Here is a 19,554-nt window from a genome sequence, read left to right as displayed (position 1 = left end):
AGTGGGCACCTGGGCCAGCCTGCCAGGCCCACCGGAGCCCCGGGCAGCCCCCTACGCCCTACTGGAGCCACGGACAGCAACGACGCGCCATTCCCCGCATTAATGATTGAATAATATCCTACAGAACAGATGAAATCACGTAGGCCTAGCTGTAATGTAGGCTATATTGCTGGCTTAATTTGTTAATTATTAGGAGCAATAAATATAGTCTATACGCCTACTTGATTTAACAATAAATAGGCTCAAAAAAGTTGCCAAATTACAATGGGTCACTGTGACATGGCTTATTTAATCAAATCTAATCAAAGCTTTATAGTATGCCTTTGGGTAGCTCACCAGATCTGCAAACTCGCAAGCATGCATGTTGTGTAGTCTGTAGACACACCTCTTTGTGAGCTTGTAGATCGGCAATTTTTCGCAGTTTGGCTGGGGTCTGTCTTGTTATCAAATGATATCGTCGGCCCAAAACTGATGGACATGGAATATATAGCTACTGACAAGTCGCACAGTTGTGCACAACGCTGTCTGTCTGTCTGTCTGTCTGTCTGTCTGTCTGTCTGTCTGTCTGTCTGTCTGTCTTTATTTAGATCAGATTGGTCATGTAAATGCACCTATTGTCGCGCTGTTGCATTAGGCCTATATCTATATCATTATCATCATCACATAAACAATCCATATTTGTGCGCCTGACGGCCCATAGGCCTATAAAATAGCCTAATAGGCTCCAATCGCTCCATATAAGCCTACAAGTGCATTAAACGAACAAAAATGCTTAAATACTTCTAAAATGGACAATTTCTTATATCCCTTTACCCCAGTCCCCTTAATTTATCTGATAGGATATTTTGCTGGTGGTTTCGTTATTCGTAGGCTATTTATGATCGCAAGCCAAGAAGACAATTAAGGTGGCGTTTCCAAAACGTTTCTGGACACACACGCACACACGCACGCACACACACGCACGCACAGACACGCACGCACACACACATTTGCGCTCTTAAGTTATGTAGGCCTATTGCTGCAACCAAATCGCCCCTCGGGAAAAACGAATATACACGTAGGCCTAAATGAACTTGAACTTTATGCACACTGGCTGGGAGTGGATCGATCGCTCTCTCCCTCTCTCTCTTTCTGTCATTTTTTTCTTTTCCTAAATAAATAAGCAGCAGCAGTTAACGGCTGCATGGCGCTGTCAACTAAATGATCAGGTCGCTTTTGGCTGTATCCTCTATATATGAACTTCTCCCTCTCTCGATGAGTCGTTACTGGTCTGGTAGTATGGTAACTGTCGTTTCCATTCTGTGAGAGAGAGAGAGAGAGAGCGCCGCTGTGATGGACGGACAGACAGACAGACAGACAGACAGACAGACAGACAGACAGACAGACAGACAGACAGACGCGTCGCGCTCCGTGCCAGCTATACCGTCAATTCGTTTTATGCTTACAGTTAACGGGTGGGTCCATTTGGTTTCATTTTAGTTACAGATATAAGGTGGTCCACAACTCTTTAGCTGGGGACCACCTGGGATCCCCTCAAGGACCACTGGTTGAAAAGCAGCCATAAAGAAATGTGTCCTCTGCTTAAGGCTGTCCATATACAGTAACAGTCCATTGATGCCATTAATCCCTATACCCGTTTAATTAATTCATTGCATATTAAATAGGCCTAAGCAAAATAGGCAGTAATAAGCACTGGTGCAAAATGCATGTATGATTGAATAAAGCAAATAGCCTACTCCAAGAAAAAGTACAATGCGTTACTGTTATATGGCCAGCTCAATAACAGACCTACCCAGGGAGTGTGTCTGTGTGTGTGGTAGGCTTCTGTGGTTGGTACAGTAGGTCAAAGACGCACAGGAAAGTAGCCTATAGACAGGAGGGTCCAGTTCAGTCCCCACACGCACACACCTTTCTATATCTCCTCTGAATCAGAGGAGATATAGAGCACGACGCTACAGCCTCTTATTAATCAGAAACTCTGATTAATAAGAGCCTATTAGCGTCGTGCGAAGGTGCGCCTTTTCAGTAGCCTATATTCCATGTCCTTCAGTTTTTGGCCGAAGATTGATAACAAGACAGACCCCGTGCAGCCAGAACCCGCGGAGGGTCGGGATTGGTCGCCAAACAGCGAAAAATAGACGATTTAGGCCTACAAGCACACAACGAGGTGTAGGCCTATGTCTATACAGACTCTACACAACATGCTTGCCGAGTTTGCAGATCTTTCGGTGAGCGACGCAAAGCCATAAAGCTTTGATTAGATTTGATAAATAAGCCATGTCACAGTGACCCATTGTAATTTTGCAACTTTCTTGAGCCTATTTATTGTTAAATCAAGTAGGCATATATAGACTATATTTATTGCTCCTGATAATTAACACATTAAGCCAGCAATATAGCCTACATTACAGCTACGTGATTTCATCTGTTCTGTAGGATATTATTCAATCATTAATGCAGGGAATGGCGCGTCGTTGCTGTCAGTGGCTCCAGTAGGGCGTAGGGGGCTGCCCGGGGCTCCGGTGGGCCTGGCAGGCTGGCCCAGGTGCCCACTGAACGGCGGGGTGACAGGCGGTGGTCCGCGGGGCCCGGGGACCCCCGGTGGAAGCTCCGATGCTGCCTGGGTGTTGGCGCCGCCTCGGTGGACGCACAAAGCCTTATTGCTCGGTCAATTCTCAAGGGATTTTTCTAATTTTAAGTACTGTATATCTGTGAAGTGTCTGTATTCATTCAATGTATATAAATGTTTTAATTGTCTGGAGAGAGAGAAGAGGGAGAGAGAGATGGAGAGAGAGTATGAGAGCAGGAATTAGTCATTAGTAGCCTATTACGCACCAGGCACGGAAAAAACCTGCGCCATAATAACAATTATAATAATAATTATAATAATAGCAATAATAAAGAGAGAGAGAGAGAGAGAGAGAGAGAGAGAGAGAGAGAGAGAGAGAGAGAGAGAGAGAGAGGGGGAGGGAGATGGAGAAAGAGAAGAGGGAGAGAGAGATGGAGATGGAGAGAGAGAATGAGAGAGACTGCGGGATCCGTGGCGGTCGCTTGCACACCCCAGGTCGGAGTGGGGGGGGCGGTCGAAATGGGGGGGGGTCGAAGTGGGGGGGTGGGGCGCGGTCGAAATGGGGGGGGGGGGGGTCGAAGTGGGAGGGGGTCGAAGTGGGGGGGTGAGGCGAGGTCGAAATGGGGGGGGGGGGGGGGGGGGGGTCGAAGTGGGAGGGGGGGGAAGTGGGGGGGTTTCGAAGTGGGGGGGGGGGGTCGAAATGGAAACCTGTTCCCACCTGTACTTGCCCGACGGGCAAGTGCCTCTGAGACCTTAGTGTCAACCCCTGAAAATCATTCATTTTTCAAAAAATTACATTTTTGTCAACAAAGTCAACTGTGGATTTAGTCAACTAAAATCTAATGATATTTAGTCAACTGAAACTAAAACATTTCACTTTTTTCGAAAGACTATGACTAAAACTAAATCATACTTTTCACAATGTTGAAATAGACTGCCCCCTCACGAGTTTCCCCAGTTATTCCCGTGATCTGAAAACATAATGGCGGCTATCTCATGAATGCCTGAACGGATTTTCAAGCGGATTTTTTTGGCATGATCTGTGCCCTTCCGGAGGGCATCATGACGACAGGACCTCAAACCCACGGGAACGAGGGAGGGTTCTGTCTGACCACGGCATCCCATCCAATGCACTCATGCGTTGTCGGAGACCATTTGTAATGGGGACCCTACAAAACTGTGAAAATTGATGACTCATCACTAAACCATAGTGGGGGTTGTTTGCAGCCCAAGGAATGTTTTTCAGGCAAAATCATAACAATGCAGTTGGTGACTAGTTTTAGATGTTTGGCATGGTGTTAGGTATGGACATAAGGTTTTCAAAAAACATTGGCAACAAGTTGGGCTTGCCCCCTAGTGGTCTGTTTGAAATTAATCCATTATTAAATAGGTCTATACATGGTTGAAACAATATGGTCTAAACAATATCAAAACATAACACGCTCTGACTTCTCTGATTCGGTATCCTCTTAGATCAACAACATGTGACACACCTGACCAGGGGTCATTTTTGCCACGGGCGACCGGGCGTGCAAAATAATGATTTTAACAAAAACACGTTGGCCTAGTTTTACAATGTATACCAATTGGACTCCTAATGTAACGTGGGATATACGTCTGCAACTACTGAGCAACTTCACAACATTCTAATAATATTGTGTCAGTACCTAGTATCATAGTCAGGAAAAATTAGCAGAATAACTGTCAAATCTGGGAATAAATTCCTTACCAAACAATTTATTCACCAATGTGTTTGTAAAGGTGTCTAGTAATATATCTAACAAAGATTGAAATTCAACATCCCTAGCAAAATGTTTGACAGCTAGGGTAATTCTGGGTCTCATCCACTTACACTGTACTATTAGGGGAAAGAATCACTCCCAAAAATATGCTTTAAGTGGGATGTGACGGGTCTAACTAGGTGTTTTTAATTATTCTGAATCCATTGCAAGCATTTGTTTTGCACGAAAAACATTCCTTGGGCCAAAAATGGACCCCATACACCTTGTGAAAAGTGATGACTCATCACTAAAACATCGTTTTCTTGCATCTGTTTTTGGCCCAATGAATGTTTTTCGTGCAAAACAAATGCTTGCAATGGATTCAGAATAATTAAAAACACCTAACTAGACCCCTAACATGCTACTTAAAGCATATTTTTGGGAGTGAGTTTTTCCCTTATAGTACAGTGAATGAGAAGTGAAGAATTACCCTAGCTGTCAAACATTTTGCTAGAGATGTTGAATTTCAATCTTTGTTAGATATGTTACTAGACACCTTTACAAACACATTGGTGAAGAAATTGTTTGGTAAGGAATTTATTCCCAAGGTTTTATTAAAATTACCTGACTATCAGTACCAAGAATGCTTCCATGTCAAAAGGCCACACAGCTGCAAGTGAGCTGCAAGGATAGTGTCATTTGAGGACAGAAGGAGAACAAGTTGTACCAGCTAAGCCTTTTGTTTGGTTGCCATGGTAGCTTAAATAGTTGTTTTCATTAAGGTGATGATCAGGTATTCTCCCAAGGCATGCAGATGTAACAGAGGACAAAAGACACACCCTGCAAGCTACACTTGACTTGCTTTGATTTATTGGACGTGATAATTACATGTCAAATGCTTCTCACAGAAACGCCAAGGTATGAATGCCAATGGAACGCTGGAGCAAGGAAACCTGAGAGTCAAGAAAGATATGCACTTGATGAGTCATTAATGAAGGGAATGGCAGGATGTCTTTGTCTTCTTTCGTGTATCACCGTCCTTGATGGTTGGTTGACAACACTTTATTTCACAAGATTTCTTGTTGACTGCAGTGTCACAATAGTTTAAGGTGAACGCACTTTGATCAGAGCTAACTTATAGGTTGAAGGCAATCCTAGGGATTGATTGATTGATTGATTGATTGATTGATTGATTGAAGACTTTATTAGGAGTTTGCATAGGAAAAGGTACAGTTTCATGACGGTACAGTTCACTGGTACAAGGTCTACTAAAAGGAGATCCTAGAAAAGACTACGCTTATTTCCACAGGAAACCATTTAAGTATCTCATATAACATTGAATGACAGACGAATAGAACACAGTATCTATGCAGTAGATATAGTCGGTAAAAAAAAGAAAGAACAAAAAAAAACTGTTTATAAAAACAGTAAGTATATACAAAGAAGGGGGAGGGGAGGGCTGGGCTAGGTTTGTTCTTACCAGTTGCCAACAGCGATTTTAAAGGATGCTAGTGATCCACACTCCTTTAAGACCTTCGGTAGGGCATTCCACATTTTTGGATAGGCATGTATTATGACTGTGGAGCGATATTACGACCGTAGGTCACAGTTTACTATGAAACCCGACAGATCCTGTCTGTCCATAGATGGGTAACACCTCAATGTCTATAGCTGTCCTGTTGTGACATCACATTGTTGACTCAATGACCAAGACAGCCTCTTCTGGCAATCATATATGGAGATCTGATGTCATCAATATTAAGCCCATATTTGGCAATGCGCATATATGGACGCTCCATATGGCCAAGACAGAATTAATTTGCAAATCAAGACTGCCGACTATCATCACCTGGATATCCATATAAGAAGATCATTACTTAGATCTCCATATATGGAGCTGACCTCTACATCTGATGGAGCTGACCTCTACATCTGATGGAGCTGACCTCTACCTCTGGTTCCCAGATGATGCCCTGTTAGGCCAACCACACTAATAGAATCCCTTTTACGCCCATCAATATTAAAGTTATACCATGTAACTTTTTTTATAAAACAAATCTTAAAATTGTCCTAACTGTTAAATCGCTAAAGTTTTAGAACACCCACTCCGTTATTTTCAGCTTCTGAAGCCTTCTCTTTATATGTTTTCTATGATCCTGGCTGGGGACCGGATTTCGCGCCAAAATGACGTAATCTGCATCATCTGTATACGTTGTGTATACGTTGCCCAATCACATCGCCGATCATGCACACATGGTACACTACCGGCCAATCACAGCGCATCTTGAAGTGGGGTCGCCATATTTGTAGTCGCCCGTGTGTCTCTTTACTCAAAAGGTAATCTCGCCTACCAGGCAGGGTGAAGTAGTCCGTTTCTCCGGAATGCCTGAACGCACAGGAACCAGGGACCCCTCTAAAGATAGCTCTCGGCGTTGTGGAGGCAGACGCGGGGGTGTGAAGGTACGAAAAACGGGCGAAAGACACTTGGTTGCTACAAGCTATATTTTTGCCTAAGTCGTCTCCTCGTGACACTGGGGCCACCTCTCGTAAAATAGCCTGTCATCATTGAAACGGATCATGCTGTGTATCCCAGTGTACAAAGGAACCAAATGAACCCTTACGGGTGCATTTGGTTCCACTTGTACACTGTCAGTTACATAAACGTGTGTCCATTTGGTTTAATATCAATCATTATGATGGGGACCACGTGGAACCCCACCCCCGAGGACCCCTGAGGGTCCCTGATCCCCACTGAGATTTATTTTTATTTTTTCTGTAACGGGTCCACCTGTCTCTTCAGCTCTTGAGTAAACTGAAGGTACATTTCCAGGTGGGTTACTTACCACCATCTTTTTGTTTTACATCTAATTAGATTTTTATCTTTCAGGGACATGGCTTCCTCAGCTAGATGTACAGTACCTCCTCATCAGTAGGGATGGGTATTGTCTGCGATACTTTAAATGGTATCGATCGCATGACGTCGGTACTATAGAGTATCGTTCACGTAAAAACGGTACCTCGTTTCGATACTCTGGAACACACCCCTGGCCGGTCGCATCTGTAACAGTTGGGCTACTGAAAGTTTAATGACTGCTTTAGTAGGCTACACTCGTTACTGTGGAAAATAGCCGATTATAGGCTATAATGTTTATTATTATGATGATTATCCAACGTCTATACTCTCCGCTCCGCCACACTGTGTGATCATCATCATCACCTCTGCTCTACCGCAGCAGCCAGCGAGTCACCACTCTTTCCATGTTGAAATTAAAGGAGCTATAGTCAACTTGTTCTTGAAAAACAGATGCTAAAATAAAAATGTTTTGAATTTTTTTATAAAGAAATAAGCTTCATATATGTGTTTCAATTAAAAAATGACCACAAAAAGCGTAAAATAATGATAAAATAATAATTTTGGACATTGTCGGACCGATACTTTGTTTACATCCTAGTCTAACAGTTGACTATAGCTCCTTTAAACTTAAATAAAAAGTATCGAAAATGGTATCGAAAAAGGTATCGTATCGATCCAAAGGTGAATGATACCCATCCTTACTCATCAGTGGTGTAAAGTAACTAAGTACATTTACTTAAGTACTGTTCTGTGCCAAGGGCCAAAATGGCCCCAAGGTAGATGTGCCAGGATTTTGTATGTTTTTCTTTACTATGCAATAAATAAATAAAAAAGAAATAGACACAGTTGTTGTGATTTAGTGGCAAAAAGAATTTTGTCAATCAGACAAATGGTTCCAGAGAGAGAGCTGTTTGAATCAAAGAAAGTGTCCATCCACTAGAATGAACACACATTTTCTCAATCAGCTAAACGAGGGAGCCAACACACAAACAGAGAAAAGCATCTCTCTGATCTCAGGTCATTTTGACATCTTTAAAAAAAATGATTGCCTTTTATCTAAAGACGTCATTGGCACTCAAGGCCCATTGAAAAAAGACGGCATGAGACGTCATTGGCATTGAGTGAGTTGTTAAGTAAATGTGTCACAATGCGACGCATTCAGCTATTTTCAAACATTTTGTAATTTCTTTTTACTTTTGGTACTTTAAGTTCATTTTGGTGACAACACTTAGTACTTTTACTCGAGTACATTTTGAATTCCAGACTTTGACTTAACTTAATATTTCTATTTTGCAGTATTGACACTTTTACTTAAGTACAGAGTGCGAGTACTTTTTCCACCACTGCACCTCATGTACCTGGCCTTGGGTTCCATGGGTTTAAATTAAGTCTTTAGTGGTCGTTTTACTCAGAGCCATAATGTAGCCATAACATGAGTCAGGTGTAAATCCAATGTTTTTTGTAATTACTTTCTGTTTTCACTTTGACAAGCAGCATCACTGAGAATTGTGACAGCAAAGATGTGATAGAAACTCAGAGACTTTATTATCAGAACCCAGAGATAACATGGATGAACTGTGAGATTCCACTCAGTAAAGATGATGAAGGATCAGATCAAAGGTTCTGTCAGTGTTGCAAACAAAGATCAACCATGGAATGTTGTGTTGTTTGTCTCAAACATCTTAATGGCTTCATAATAGCTTTCAATGCAAATTAAATGCACATAACAACTCCTCGTTCAGGACAAGCATGAGATCCTGTTTAACAGAAGCCAAGAAAGCTTCAGTAGCCTTCCGTAAATGTGATCAATAAACAAAAGTCTATACACATCTGTCAAGGATGTACATGGTAAGTATATACTGTAGATGTTTACCTGAATACTTGAACTGAACCTTTCCATAAGATATCCAATTTATCCCCAAATTAAAAATCTCCAAATACAAACCTAGTTTCTTTATGACAAGGGATCGTCCCAAGACTCCCAACAAACCAAAACCACTATAGCAAGGCCCAGCGTTGCTTTTTGGCAACATTTTTTTTAATCATTTAAAAAAAAATGTTATAGTTAGTTAGTCCTGTTCTTTTTTCACATTAACATCACCATTAAATCCTATTGTTTAGTATTACAATGCCATTGGCCACGATATTTGCATATAAATGCCCCCCACAGGGGCTGACATTCACACCTCCCAGAGAAGTTGAAATTCCAGCGTCTGGACGACAACATCTCACTTTTTAACTGACGTTATTCCACACTAAAACATAAGTAAAATGCCTGTAATATATTTTTTCGTGATCATTAGAATGTCTAGAACATGTACATATGTACAATAATATGTACAATATGTACATATTATTGTGAAAAATATCCCCAAAATGCAAATTAGAGCATGATTTATGATTTATGGCTATACAACCTTACAAAAACATTATACATTTTTTAACATTACATTTTCCTGTGATTAGGATTTAGGATTTTTTTTTCGGCCAGTAGAAATTAATTCGGGTCTTGCAGGGTTAAGAAAAGGAACATTCAATCCCTGATTATTCAGATTAGAATAAGATGGAAAAAAAAGAAAGAAAAATGAATTACAAAATAAAGAGAAGGCAATGGATGATCTAACTAACAGCAACATCTAAGAGTTGGGTTAAATTGAACTTTTGAATTAGTAAATAAATGGCATTGATCATGGGAGCGTGTCATCTTTTCGACGTGGGTGAATGTTAACCTGATGAAACGCTAACCTGCCAACGCTGGTGAATGCTAACATGGTGAATGTTAACCACTATGCCTAAACCCAAACCCTTAGTCGAAATGATGGGCCGTCGAAAAAGAGAGATTACCCCATTGATCGTCATGCATCAACTATTAAAAAATACAATATTGATGGTTAGTGTATTTTGTCCATTTTATAATGTCCAGAGCTAAATCATTTCCATGAATGCCTGAATCTTAACACTTTTAGTGCCATTAGTTTTGCAATATTTGGATATAGTGTGCCGCCGTTGACTGCGCTTTATTTTGAAGACCACCGGAAGCCACGATCGTGTCAAATTTGTGGAAATTCACGATGTTGTAATGTCGATCAGGATGTTTACTTTTACACAGAGAAGAAAAGTTTTCACCGCGGCCGACAGTTACGGCCGAATGTCGCTGTGGAAAAAAAAGCGTTTCTCTGCGATCTAAGCGTTTTTGGAGAAAGTTTCCGAGATAGAGCCGTTTCTTTACAGTGCAACGAATAGGAGCCTATGGAGGTTACTCGCTTCCTGGTGATGTCATCGCCCAATGGATGGAAGCACAGTGAGTTTTCTTTCACCCGCGGGTTACATTGACTGCATGCTAGTGTCATGTAATATAAAACCATATCCAGAACTAGTTCAAGATCAGCATACCACGGCTGGATTTACAATCCAGAACCAGTTCAGGAATTGCATTTAAAGTAGAAGTAGCGTAAATAGGAGAGGGTTAATATTGTGATCCAAGATAATTCAACAGAGAGTCTAAATGCATTCAGACTCATTTTGACTGAGAACAGGTTATCTTAATCGTCAGAGTCGCTGGGTTCCTCGGTGACTGCGTTGTCCTCGGGGAACTGGTCGCTGACGTCGTCAAAGTAGTCGTCGGCGAAGCGCAGCATCTGATTGACAGCACTGAGCAGCAGAACGTCACAGCTCTGGTCCAACTCCAGATCCTGGCTGTAGTTCTTCACAGGAACCACTAGGGACAGCGGAACACCCAGACGCCGGCTGATCTCTTGACACTGCATAGAAAAAACAAAATAATATTGATTTGATAAATTTCAGCACAGGATTAACCACGCAATTTATTTTGATTAACCATACCATTTGTTGTGATGATATTTATCATTTATGCAACTAGAAGCGTCTAGTCGGCGACCTGGCCAACTCGTGTCCTGTGTCCATTTATGCCCATATATGGAGATATCTGTATCTGTCTGTCTGTCTGTCGGCGTCCATTTTATGTCCATATATGGAGATCACTGCAGTTATAGTTCTGGGTCCATTTTATGCCCAGATATGGAGATATCTGTCTATCTGCGTCCATTTTATGCCCATATATGGAGTATCTGTCTGTGCCTCCAACTGTGTTGCAGACACAGTGCCGGTTCCCCCTTTAATGCAAACCTCATTATACCTGTTGTCATAGGACCCGTTTTGAACATCTGTTTGCCTGTGTCCATTTATGCCCATATATGGAGATATCTGTATCTGTCTGTCTGCGTCCATTTTATGCCCATATATGGAGATCTTTGACCATCTGTTTGCCTCTGTCCATTTATGTCCATATATGGAGATATCTGTATCTGTCTGTCTGCAATCCATTTTATGCCCATATATGGGGGCATTCATTTTATGCCCATATATGGAGAACGCGCGTGCCCGTGGGACGAACGGTTCTCGAGATACGCGGATTACATACATACATACCACTCACAGAGATTTTTTGTTGACTCATGTGGCGTACGTGATGTCAGAGCCTTTTATGAAGTGATGTCACAATGAGTCAGAGCTTTCGCCGATTTCCTCCGGAACAGCCTGATGTCAACAATCAACCCCGCATAAGGAGATTCCGAACGTTTCTCGCCGGTTCAGGAAAACCGCGCGTCGGGTCGGGTCGAGACCCGGCACTGCACTCCGTGCCGCGGCGGGGAACGCACGTGCCGAATCTGAAGCCGGTGGGACGAACGGTTCTCGAGATACGCGGATTACAGACACACAGACAGACAGAGACTTCTCGCATTTATAGATAGATGATATTGCATTTAGTTTGGCGGTGTAGCTCTGCTGTGATATAACAGATCATAGGCTTGAACATGAGACATAATCTGATATCACAAACCCCCCAGAGCAAAGCATGATATACAACTTTACACATACATAACATTGAATCTTCAGTTGCATGATTTAAGATCACATATAATCAATCCATAGAACAGTACAATACATAAACTCACCTTGGTGTGGATGTAGAAGCTGTTATAAACCTTCAGAACTCACCTTGGTGTGGATGTAGAGGCTGTGATAAACCTTGTGTCAGAACTCACCTTGGTGTGGATGTAGAGGCTGTGATAAACCTTGTGTCAGAACTCACTTTGGTGTGGATGTAGAGGCTGTGATAAACCTTGTGTCAGAACTCACATTGGTGAGGATGTAGAGGCTGTGATAAACCTTGTGTCAGAACTCACCTTGGTCTGGATGTAGAGGCTGTGATAAACCTTGTGTCAGAACTCACCTTGGTGTGGATGTAGAGGCTGTGATAAACCTTGTGTCAGAACTCACCTTGGTGTGGATGTAGAGGCTGTGATAAACCTTGTGTCAGAACTCACCTTGGTGTGGATGTAGAGGCTGTGATAAACCTTGTGTCAGAACTCACCTTGGTGTGGATGTAGAAGCTGTTATAAACCTTGTGTCAGAACTCACCTTGGTGAGGATGTAGAGGCTGTGATAAACCTTGTGTCAGAACTCACCTTGGTGTGGATGTAGAAGCTGTGATAAACCTTGTGTCAGAACTCACCTTGGTCTGGATGTAGAGGCTGTGATAAACCTTGTGTCAGAACTCACCTTGGTGTGGATGTAGAAGCTGTGATAAACCTTGTGTCAGAACTCACCTTGGTCTGGATGTAGAGGCTGTGATAAACCTTGTGTCAGAACTCACCTTGGTCTGGATGTAGAGGCTGTGATAAACCTTGTGTCAGAACTCACCTTGGTCTGGATGTAGAGGCTGTGATAAACCTTGTGTCAGAACTCACCTTGGTCTGGATGTAGAGGCTGTGATAAACCTTGTGTCAGAACTCACTTTGGTGTGGATGTAGTGGCTGTGATAAACCTTGTGTCAGAAGTTCTCAGAACTCACCTTGGTGAGGATGTAGAGTGATAAACCTTGTGTCAGAACTCACCTTGGTCTGGATGTAGAGGCTGTGATAAACCTTGGTCAGGTCCTTTGCCACCAGGGGGCAGGTTTCATCCACTTTGGTCAGCAGGACCAACTGAGGAATCCCTGGAAAACAGCACAGCACAACAAGACACAAAGGTCATAAATAAAACACCCCAGGACTGTGGAACTGTGATCCTTTTGTGTGGTACATTGAAAACATAAATGGTCCACTATTAGACAGTGGCAGTGGTGGAGAAAATACTCCCCTTTTTTACTTGGGTAAAAAAAGGATGAATTCTGGAAAGTACTCCCCTTTTTTACTTGAGTAAAAGTAAGCCTATTAATACTGCAATGTTACAAGTAACTACAAACGTTTTGGTATCAAAATGTACATGGTACCAAAAGTAGAAAGGACTCACTATGGAGAATCTCCATTTCACAAGTTTTCAAATGTATACGATGTATAAAAAAGAAATAGATCTACAAGCTCACAATGTGTCACATTAAATTGATAAGCCTCATTCATACTACCTTGTTCCAAAGTATCCAGTGCCTAAAATAGCTGATCTGCAAGCTCTCAATATGTCGCGGTCGGAACGCATTATGAGCTTGTAGATCGGCTATTTTCGCTGCGTGACATGGCGGTGCATATGCATTATTGGGCCTAAAAGGGGTGATGTGTTTGCAGTGGTGTGCAACACGTTGTGAGCTTGTAGATCTGATATTCTCAAAAGATGTGTATACATTTGAAAACATGAAACGGGACATTCTGCATAGTGAGTTCTTTCTACTTTTGGTACTTTAAGTACATTTTGAAGCCAATACTTAAGTAGTTTTGCTCAAGTACATTTTGAATTCCGGACTTTTACTTGTAAAGCCACGGTCTCACCAAAGCATGGTTTCCAGCCGATCAACTCTTTTTGTGAGCTAAAAAACACAGAGAGCGCATTTTGTCCCAATGAGCAGTAGGACCTGTCACTCACTTTCAGGACAGTAAATCCACACCATTCCCATTGAAATGCATTGGCTGGATCCACTATCATAGGTAGAATATTCTTTTCCTGGTGTGACCGTGCCCTAAGCGGCACCAAAGTATGGTTGCCAGCTTATAAGCGGATTCTGCCAATGCATTTCAATGGTAATGGAGCGAAATTTTGTAGAAATCCGCAAATGGCAGAGCCATACTTTGGGTGTGACTGTGCCCTTACACTACAGAGTATTTCTACATTGCAGTATTGATACGTTTTAGTAAAACATGTGAGTACCTTTTCCACCACTGCATATATCGGTCCTAACAGTGGTGATGTGTTGGTAAGGAACTGACCGATTAGGTTGATCTTGATCATATATCGGTCCTAACAGTGGTGATGTGTTGGTAAGGAACTGACCGATTAGGTTGATCTTGATCATATATCGGTCCTAACAGTGGTGATGTGTTGGTAAGGAACTGACCGATTAGGTTGATCTTGATCATATATCGGTCCTAACAGTGGTGATGTGTTGGTAAGGAACTGACCGATTAGGTTGATCTTGATCATATATCGGTCCTAACAGTGGTGATGTGTTGGTAAGGAACTGACCGATTAGGTTGATCTTGATCATATATCGGTTCTAACAGTGGTGATGTGTTGGTAAGGAACTGACCGATTAGGTTGATCTTGATCATACATCGGTCCTAACAGTGGTGATGTGTTGGTAAGGAACTGACCGATTAGGTTGATCTTGATCATACATCGGTCCTAACAGTGGTGATGTGTTGGTAAGGAACTGACCGATTAGGTTGATCTTGATCATATATCGGTCCTAACAGTGGTGATGTGTTGGTAAGGAACTGACCGATTAGGTTGATCTTGATCATATATCGGTCCTAACAGTGGTGATGTGTTGGTAAGGAACTGACCGATTAGGTTGATCTTGATCATATATCGGTCCTAACAGTGGTGATGTGTTGGTAAGGAACTGACCGATTAGGTTGATCTTGATCATATATCGGTCCTAACAGTGGTGATGTGTTGGTAAGGAACTGACCGATTAGGTTGATCTTGATCATATATCGGTCCTAACAGTGGTGATGTGTTGGTAAGGAACTGACCGATTAGGTTGATCTTGATCATATATCGGTCCTAACAGTGGTGATGTGTTGGTAAGGAACTGACCGATTAGGTTGATCTTGATCATATATCGGTCCTAACAGTGGTGATGTGTTGGTAAGGAACTGACCGATTAGGTTGATCTTGATCATATATCGGTCCTAACAGTGGTGATGTGTTGGTAAGGAACTGACCGATTAGGTTGATCTTGATCATATATCGGTCCTAACAGTGGTGATGTGTTGGTAAGGAACTGACCGATTAGGTTGATCTTGATCATATATCGGTCCTAACAGTGGTGATGTGTTGGTAAGGAACTGACCGATTAGGTTGATCTTGATCATATATCGGTCCTAACAGTGGTGATGTGTTGGTAAGGAACTGACCGATTAGGTTGATCTTGATCATATATCGGTCCTAACAGTGGTGATGTGTTGGTAAGGAACTGACCGATTAGGTTGATCTTGATCATATATCGGTCCTAACAGTGGTGATGTGTTGGTAAGGAACTGACCGATTAGGTTGATCTTGATCATATATCGGTCCTAACAGTGGTGATGTGTTGGTAAGGAACTGACCGATTAGGTTGATCTTGATCATATATCGGTCCTAACAGTGGTGATGTGTTGGTAAGGAACTGACCGATTAGGTTGATCTTGATCATATATCGGTCCTAACAGTGGTGATGTGTTGGTAAGGAACTGACCGATTAGGTTGATCTTGATCATATATCGGTCCTAACAGTGGTGATGTGTTGGTAAGGAACTGACCGATTAGGTTGATCTTGATCATATATCGGTCCTAACAGTGGTGATGTGTTGGTAAGGAACTGACCGATTAGGTTGATCTTGATCATATATCGGTCCTAACAGTGGTGATGTGTTGGTAAGGAACTGACCGATTAGGTTGATCTTGATCATATATCGGTTCTAACAGTGGTGATGTGTTGGTAAGGAACTGACCGATTAGGTTGATCTTGATCATATATCGGTCCTAACAGTGGTGATGTGTTGGTAAGGAACTGACCGATTAGGTTGATCTTGATCATATATCGGTCCTAACAGTGGTGATGTGTTGGTAAGGAACTGACCGATTAGGTTGATCTTGATCATATATCGGTCCTAACAGTGGTGATGTGTTGGTAAGGAACTGACCGATTAGGTTGATCTTGATCATATATCGGTCCTAACAGTGGTGATGTGTTGGTAAGGAACTGACCGATTAGGTTGATCTTGCCTCGAATGGCGGTCAGTTTGTCCTCCAGCTTGGAGGACATGATGGAGACCTTGGTGGAGTCGATGACGTAGACCACACAGTGGACTCTGTCCTGAAGACCTGGGTTCTTCTTGTAGCCCTGGTTCTCTGGCTGCAGAGGAACTGCACTGTTGAACTGCACAGACCAGGGGAACGAAGATTAATTACACTCATGACTGTTTCTAAAAAATAAAATCTTCTAAATCCTAATGGTTTTCTGATAAACGTATGTTTCTATAGATCTTTTAATGTCAAGGACCCCCAGAATTATATTCACCCTACATCGGACCCCCATCTGAAAATATTTTTTTCCAGGGACCCCAAGAAAGATTGTCTTGATTTACAAATGTTCACTTATAATTTGTATACTGTATGTATTCAAAGATTGGCACACATTATTTTTTTCAAAAATAGCAGTTCAACAAGCTCACAGCGCAGCACTTGGTGCCGGGCTTTAAAGTGTAGGCACCATGAAATTTGCCTTGTAAAACTGTTGACACATGTCTCTAAAGGTCCCCCTAAGTATTTTTAACATATATTTGAGTCATATTAGTTTGGAAATATATAGTTACATTTGAGGTTTATAAATTAATAAGACCAACTGGGGCCATTTTGGGAAATAACTTCGGAAATAAAGTTGTCGCGTGAAAATGACGAACGCTAGAGAATCTCTCCTGCCCTCTTGTCTCGGTGAAATGCAAGCTGGACACGCCCCCCGTGCTGTTTCCTTTGTCAGCACGGCTGCACGGACTCGGACTGACAGCGCAGCGGTGGAAGAAGTACTCATATTTTGTACTCAAGTAAAAGTATCAACAAGTAACAGTATCGATACTACAATGTAGAAATAAACCGTTACAAGAAAATGTCCGTCACGGACTGTGAGCTTGTAGATCGGCTAATTTCAAATGGCCGATGTATATATAGTAATTAATGAATGGTTTGTAATAATAATTAAACAAAGTATTTTTAATAACTTTTTTTTTTAAAATAACTTTAGGGGAGTAAAAGTAGCCTACAATGATTTATTTTGAGATGAAGTGGAGTAGAAATAAAAGTACTGAAATGTAAAACACTCCAGTAAAGTAAAAATACCTCAAAATTGTAGGGCCCTACTTAAGTACAGGAGTAAATGTAGCCTACTTAGTTACCGACTGCAGGCGAGCCGATTAGAAGAAGAGCTGGTCGTGGCTATCTCCGCCTCAAAGTACATCAATACTTGAGTAAATGTAGGCTACTTAGTTACTTTACACTCAATGATGACAAGCCTCGGTCAAAGTCCTTGGTTTAGTACTTGAGTAAATGTTGGCTACTTAGTTACTTTACACACGAGTCCCGAGCGTAGATGCGAGCGCAAGCCTCGGTCCAAGTGCTTGGTTTAATGTTTTATTTTAACTCTATCTTCTAATTATTATTCACTTATCCTCACAAATAGTCGCCCTGTTCGGCTGTCCCCTATTTATCTTATTTTGTCATGATGATTTGTCCCAGGAACGGCCCGGGAAAGAAAAGCTCCATAAAAATCACCGAGTCACAATGGCTTGTTCATCCCCCACATGAACCTCTCATCGCAGCATGAACAGCGAACAGCAGCCGCTATCCACAAAGCCTGGAGCGAAGTCAAAACCCGCCCCTCGCGACTGTAGACTCGTGCGAGCTGTGCTTCAGCATGAATACAGCGAAATCAGTCCCATCAATTACAAAACATAAAACAACGTGTGATATATCATACATATACATATCGTTGTTCATCGTAAAAAAACAGAAAAAAACCTACATAACCAAACACCGAGTCCCCTCTAGTTCTACCCACGGATGAGCCCGGCCACTCGGCCTGGCAGAGCTCCAGTAGCCGGCCGCTCTAGCAAGCCTGGAGCGAGTCAAGACACGCCCCTCGCGACTGCAAGCTCTTGTTTCAATATGAATATAGCGAAATCAGTCACGTAAATTAATAAAATAATATAACGAGGGGACAGAATTCAGATCGTTGGTCATGGTCATTAACAATGTTATGTATTTATCTTTATTATTAAAGTATACAATAGCGTAATTCCCACAGCCTTTTCCCATTCACTTATCATTGGGTCACGTGAGCGTGTTCTACAGATTACGCACTGTTTTGGCTCGTCACATTCCGAGGCGGCTGGGCGGTGCCTCGGGAGTTGGGACTTCCTTCTTCCTACAGCTCCCAATATTAACCCTTTCAGGGTATAGTTGCATTGGCAAATATGTTCACAACTATGTCACTGTTCTATTGACACAAAGTAGTGCCCGTTATGTTACCCTTCCTTTAAGCTTGTAGATCAAGAAGACGATTCACCTGATATTTGTCTGTGATGTGACCTCTGGAGATGCTGATTACGTCGTCCACGTTAAGCCCCGCCCCGCTGGTCTCCTCCAATCCCATGGTGTCGCACAGGATGATTGGCAGAGCTCTGCCCTGCCTCCCAGCTTTAATCTGGTAGGTGCGGAACTGTAAGGGATGCACAATGGTCAAGATTATTAGAACTGTAAGGATGCACAATGGTCAAGATTATTAGAACTGTAAGGGATGCACAATGGTCAAGATTATTAGAACTGTAAGGGATGCACAATGGTCAAGATTATTAGAACTGTAAGGGATGCACAATGGTCAAGATTATTAGAACTGTAAGGGATGCACAATGGTCAAGATTATTAGAACTGTAAGGGATGCACAATGGTCAAGATTATTAGAACTATAAGGGATGCACAATTGACCATATTTACTTGGCGGCCATGTTTGACATTTGAAAACAATTTGAAAAACTGTACCCACACCGGGTGGCAACGCGTCATCTTTTTCCGTAGCCCCACCCTGGCAGCGTGTGATTGGCCTGCAGCAGTCCAAGGCACTACAGTCCCTTTGAGCCACAATGTCACTATGTCTACATGTTATCTTTTAGACAACCCAACTCTACCCCTAACCCTAAACCTAACCTCCTCTACATGTTATCTTTTAGACAACCCAACTCTACCCCTAACCCTAAACTCCGTGGGGTGTAGCAAGAAAGACTGGCACGACCGGGATACGAACCCGGGACGCATGGATTAGAATCCTAGAGACCAATCCACCAAGCCACAGAGGTACAGGTGCTGGGAATGGCATTCTGTCTGTATTAGTAGGGGACGAAAAGCCTCGCGTAGGGGAGGGG

At 42.3% G+C, this 19,554-nt stretch overlaps 1 protein-coding gene across 1 annotated transcript in view; it reads right to left on the bottom strand.

Annotated features, from left to right (window-relative positions):
* Positions 1 to 8,669: 8,669 nt before the first annotated feature.
* Positions 8,670 to 19,554, bottom strand: part of LOC308303950 (interferon-induced protein 44-like) — a gene marked incomplete at its 5' end in the record, with an annotated part of 26,027 nt that continues 15,142 nt past the window's right edge. Inside the window, 4 exons of the mRNA XM_080748495.1 lie at positions 8,670 to 10,905; positions 13,063 to 13,163; positions 16,349 to 16,520; positions 18,702 to 18,854. Of these exons, the coding sequence (XP_080604621.1) occupies positions 10,687 to 10,905; positions 13,063 to 13,163; positions 16,349 to 16,520; positions 18,702 to 18,854 (645 nt within the window). The 3' untranslated portion in view covers positions 8,670 to 10,686. The remainder of the gene's footprint in view (positions 10,906 to 13,062; positions 13,164 to 16,348; positions 16,521 to 18,701; positions 18,855 to 19,554) is intronic.

Source organism: Nannobrachium achirus, assembly GCF_963921795.1.
Source record: "Nannobrachium achirus genome assembly, chromosome: 19".
Classification (NCBI taxonomy): domain Eukaryota; kingdom Metazoa; phylum Chordata; class Actinopteri; order Myctophiformes; family Myctophidae; genus Nannobrachium; species Nannobrachium achirus.
This window is presented reverse-complemented; position numbering and strand designations above follow the sequence as displayed.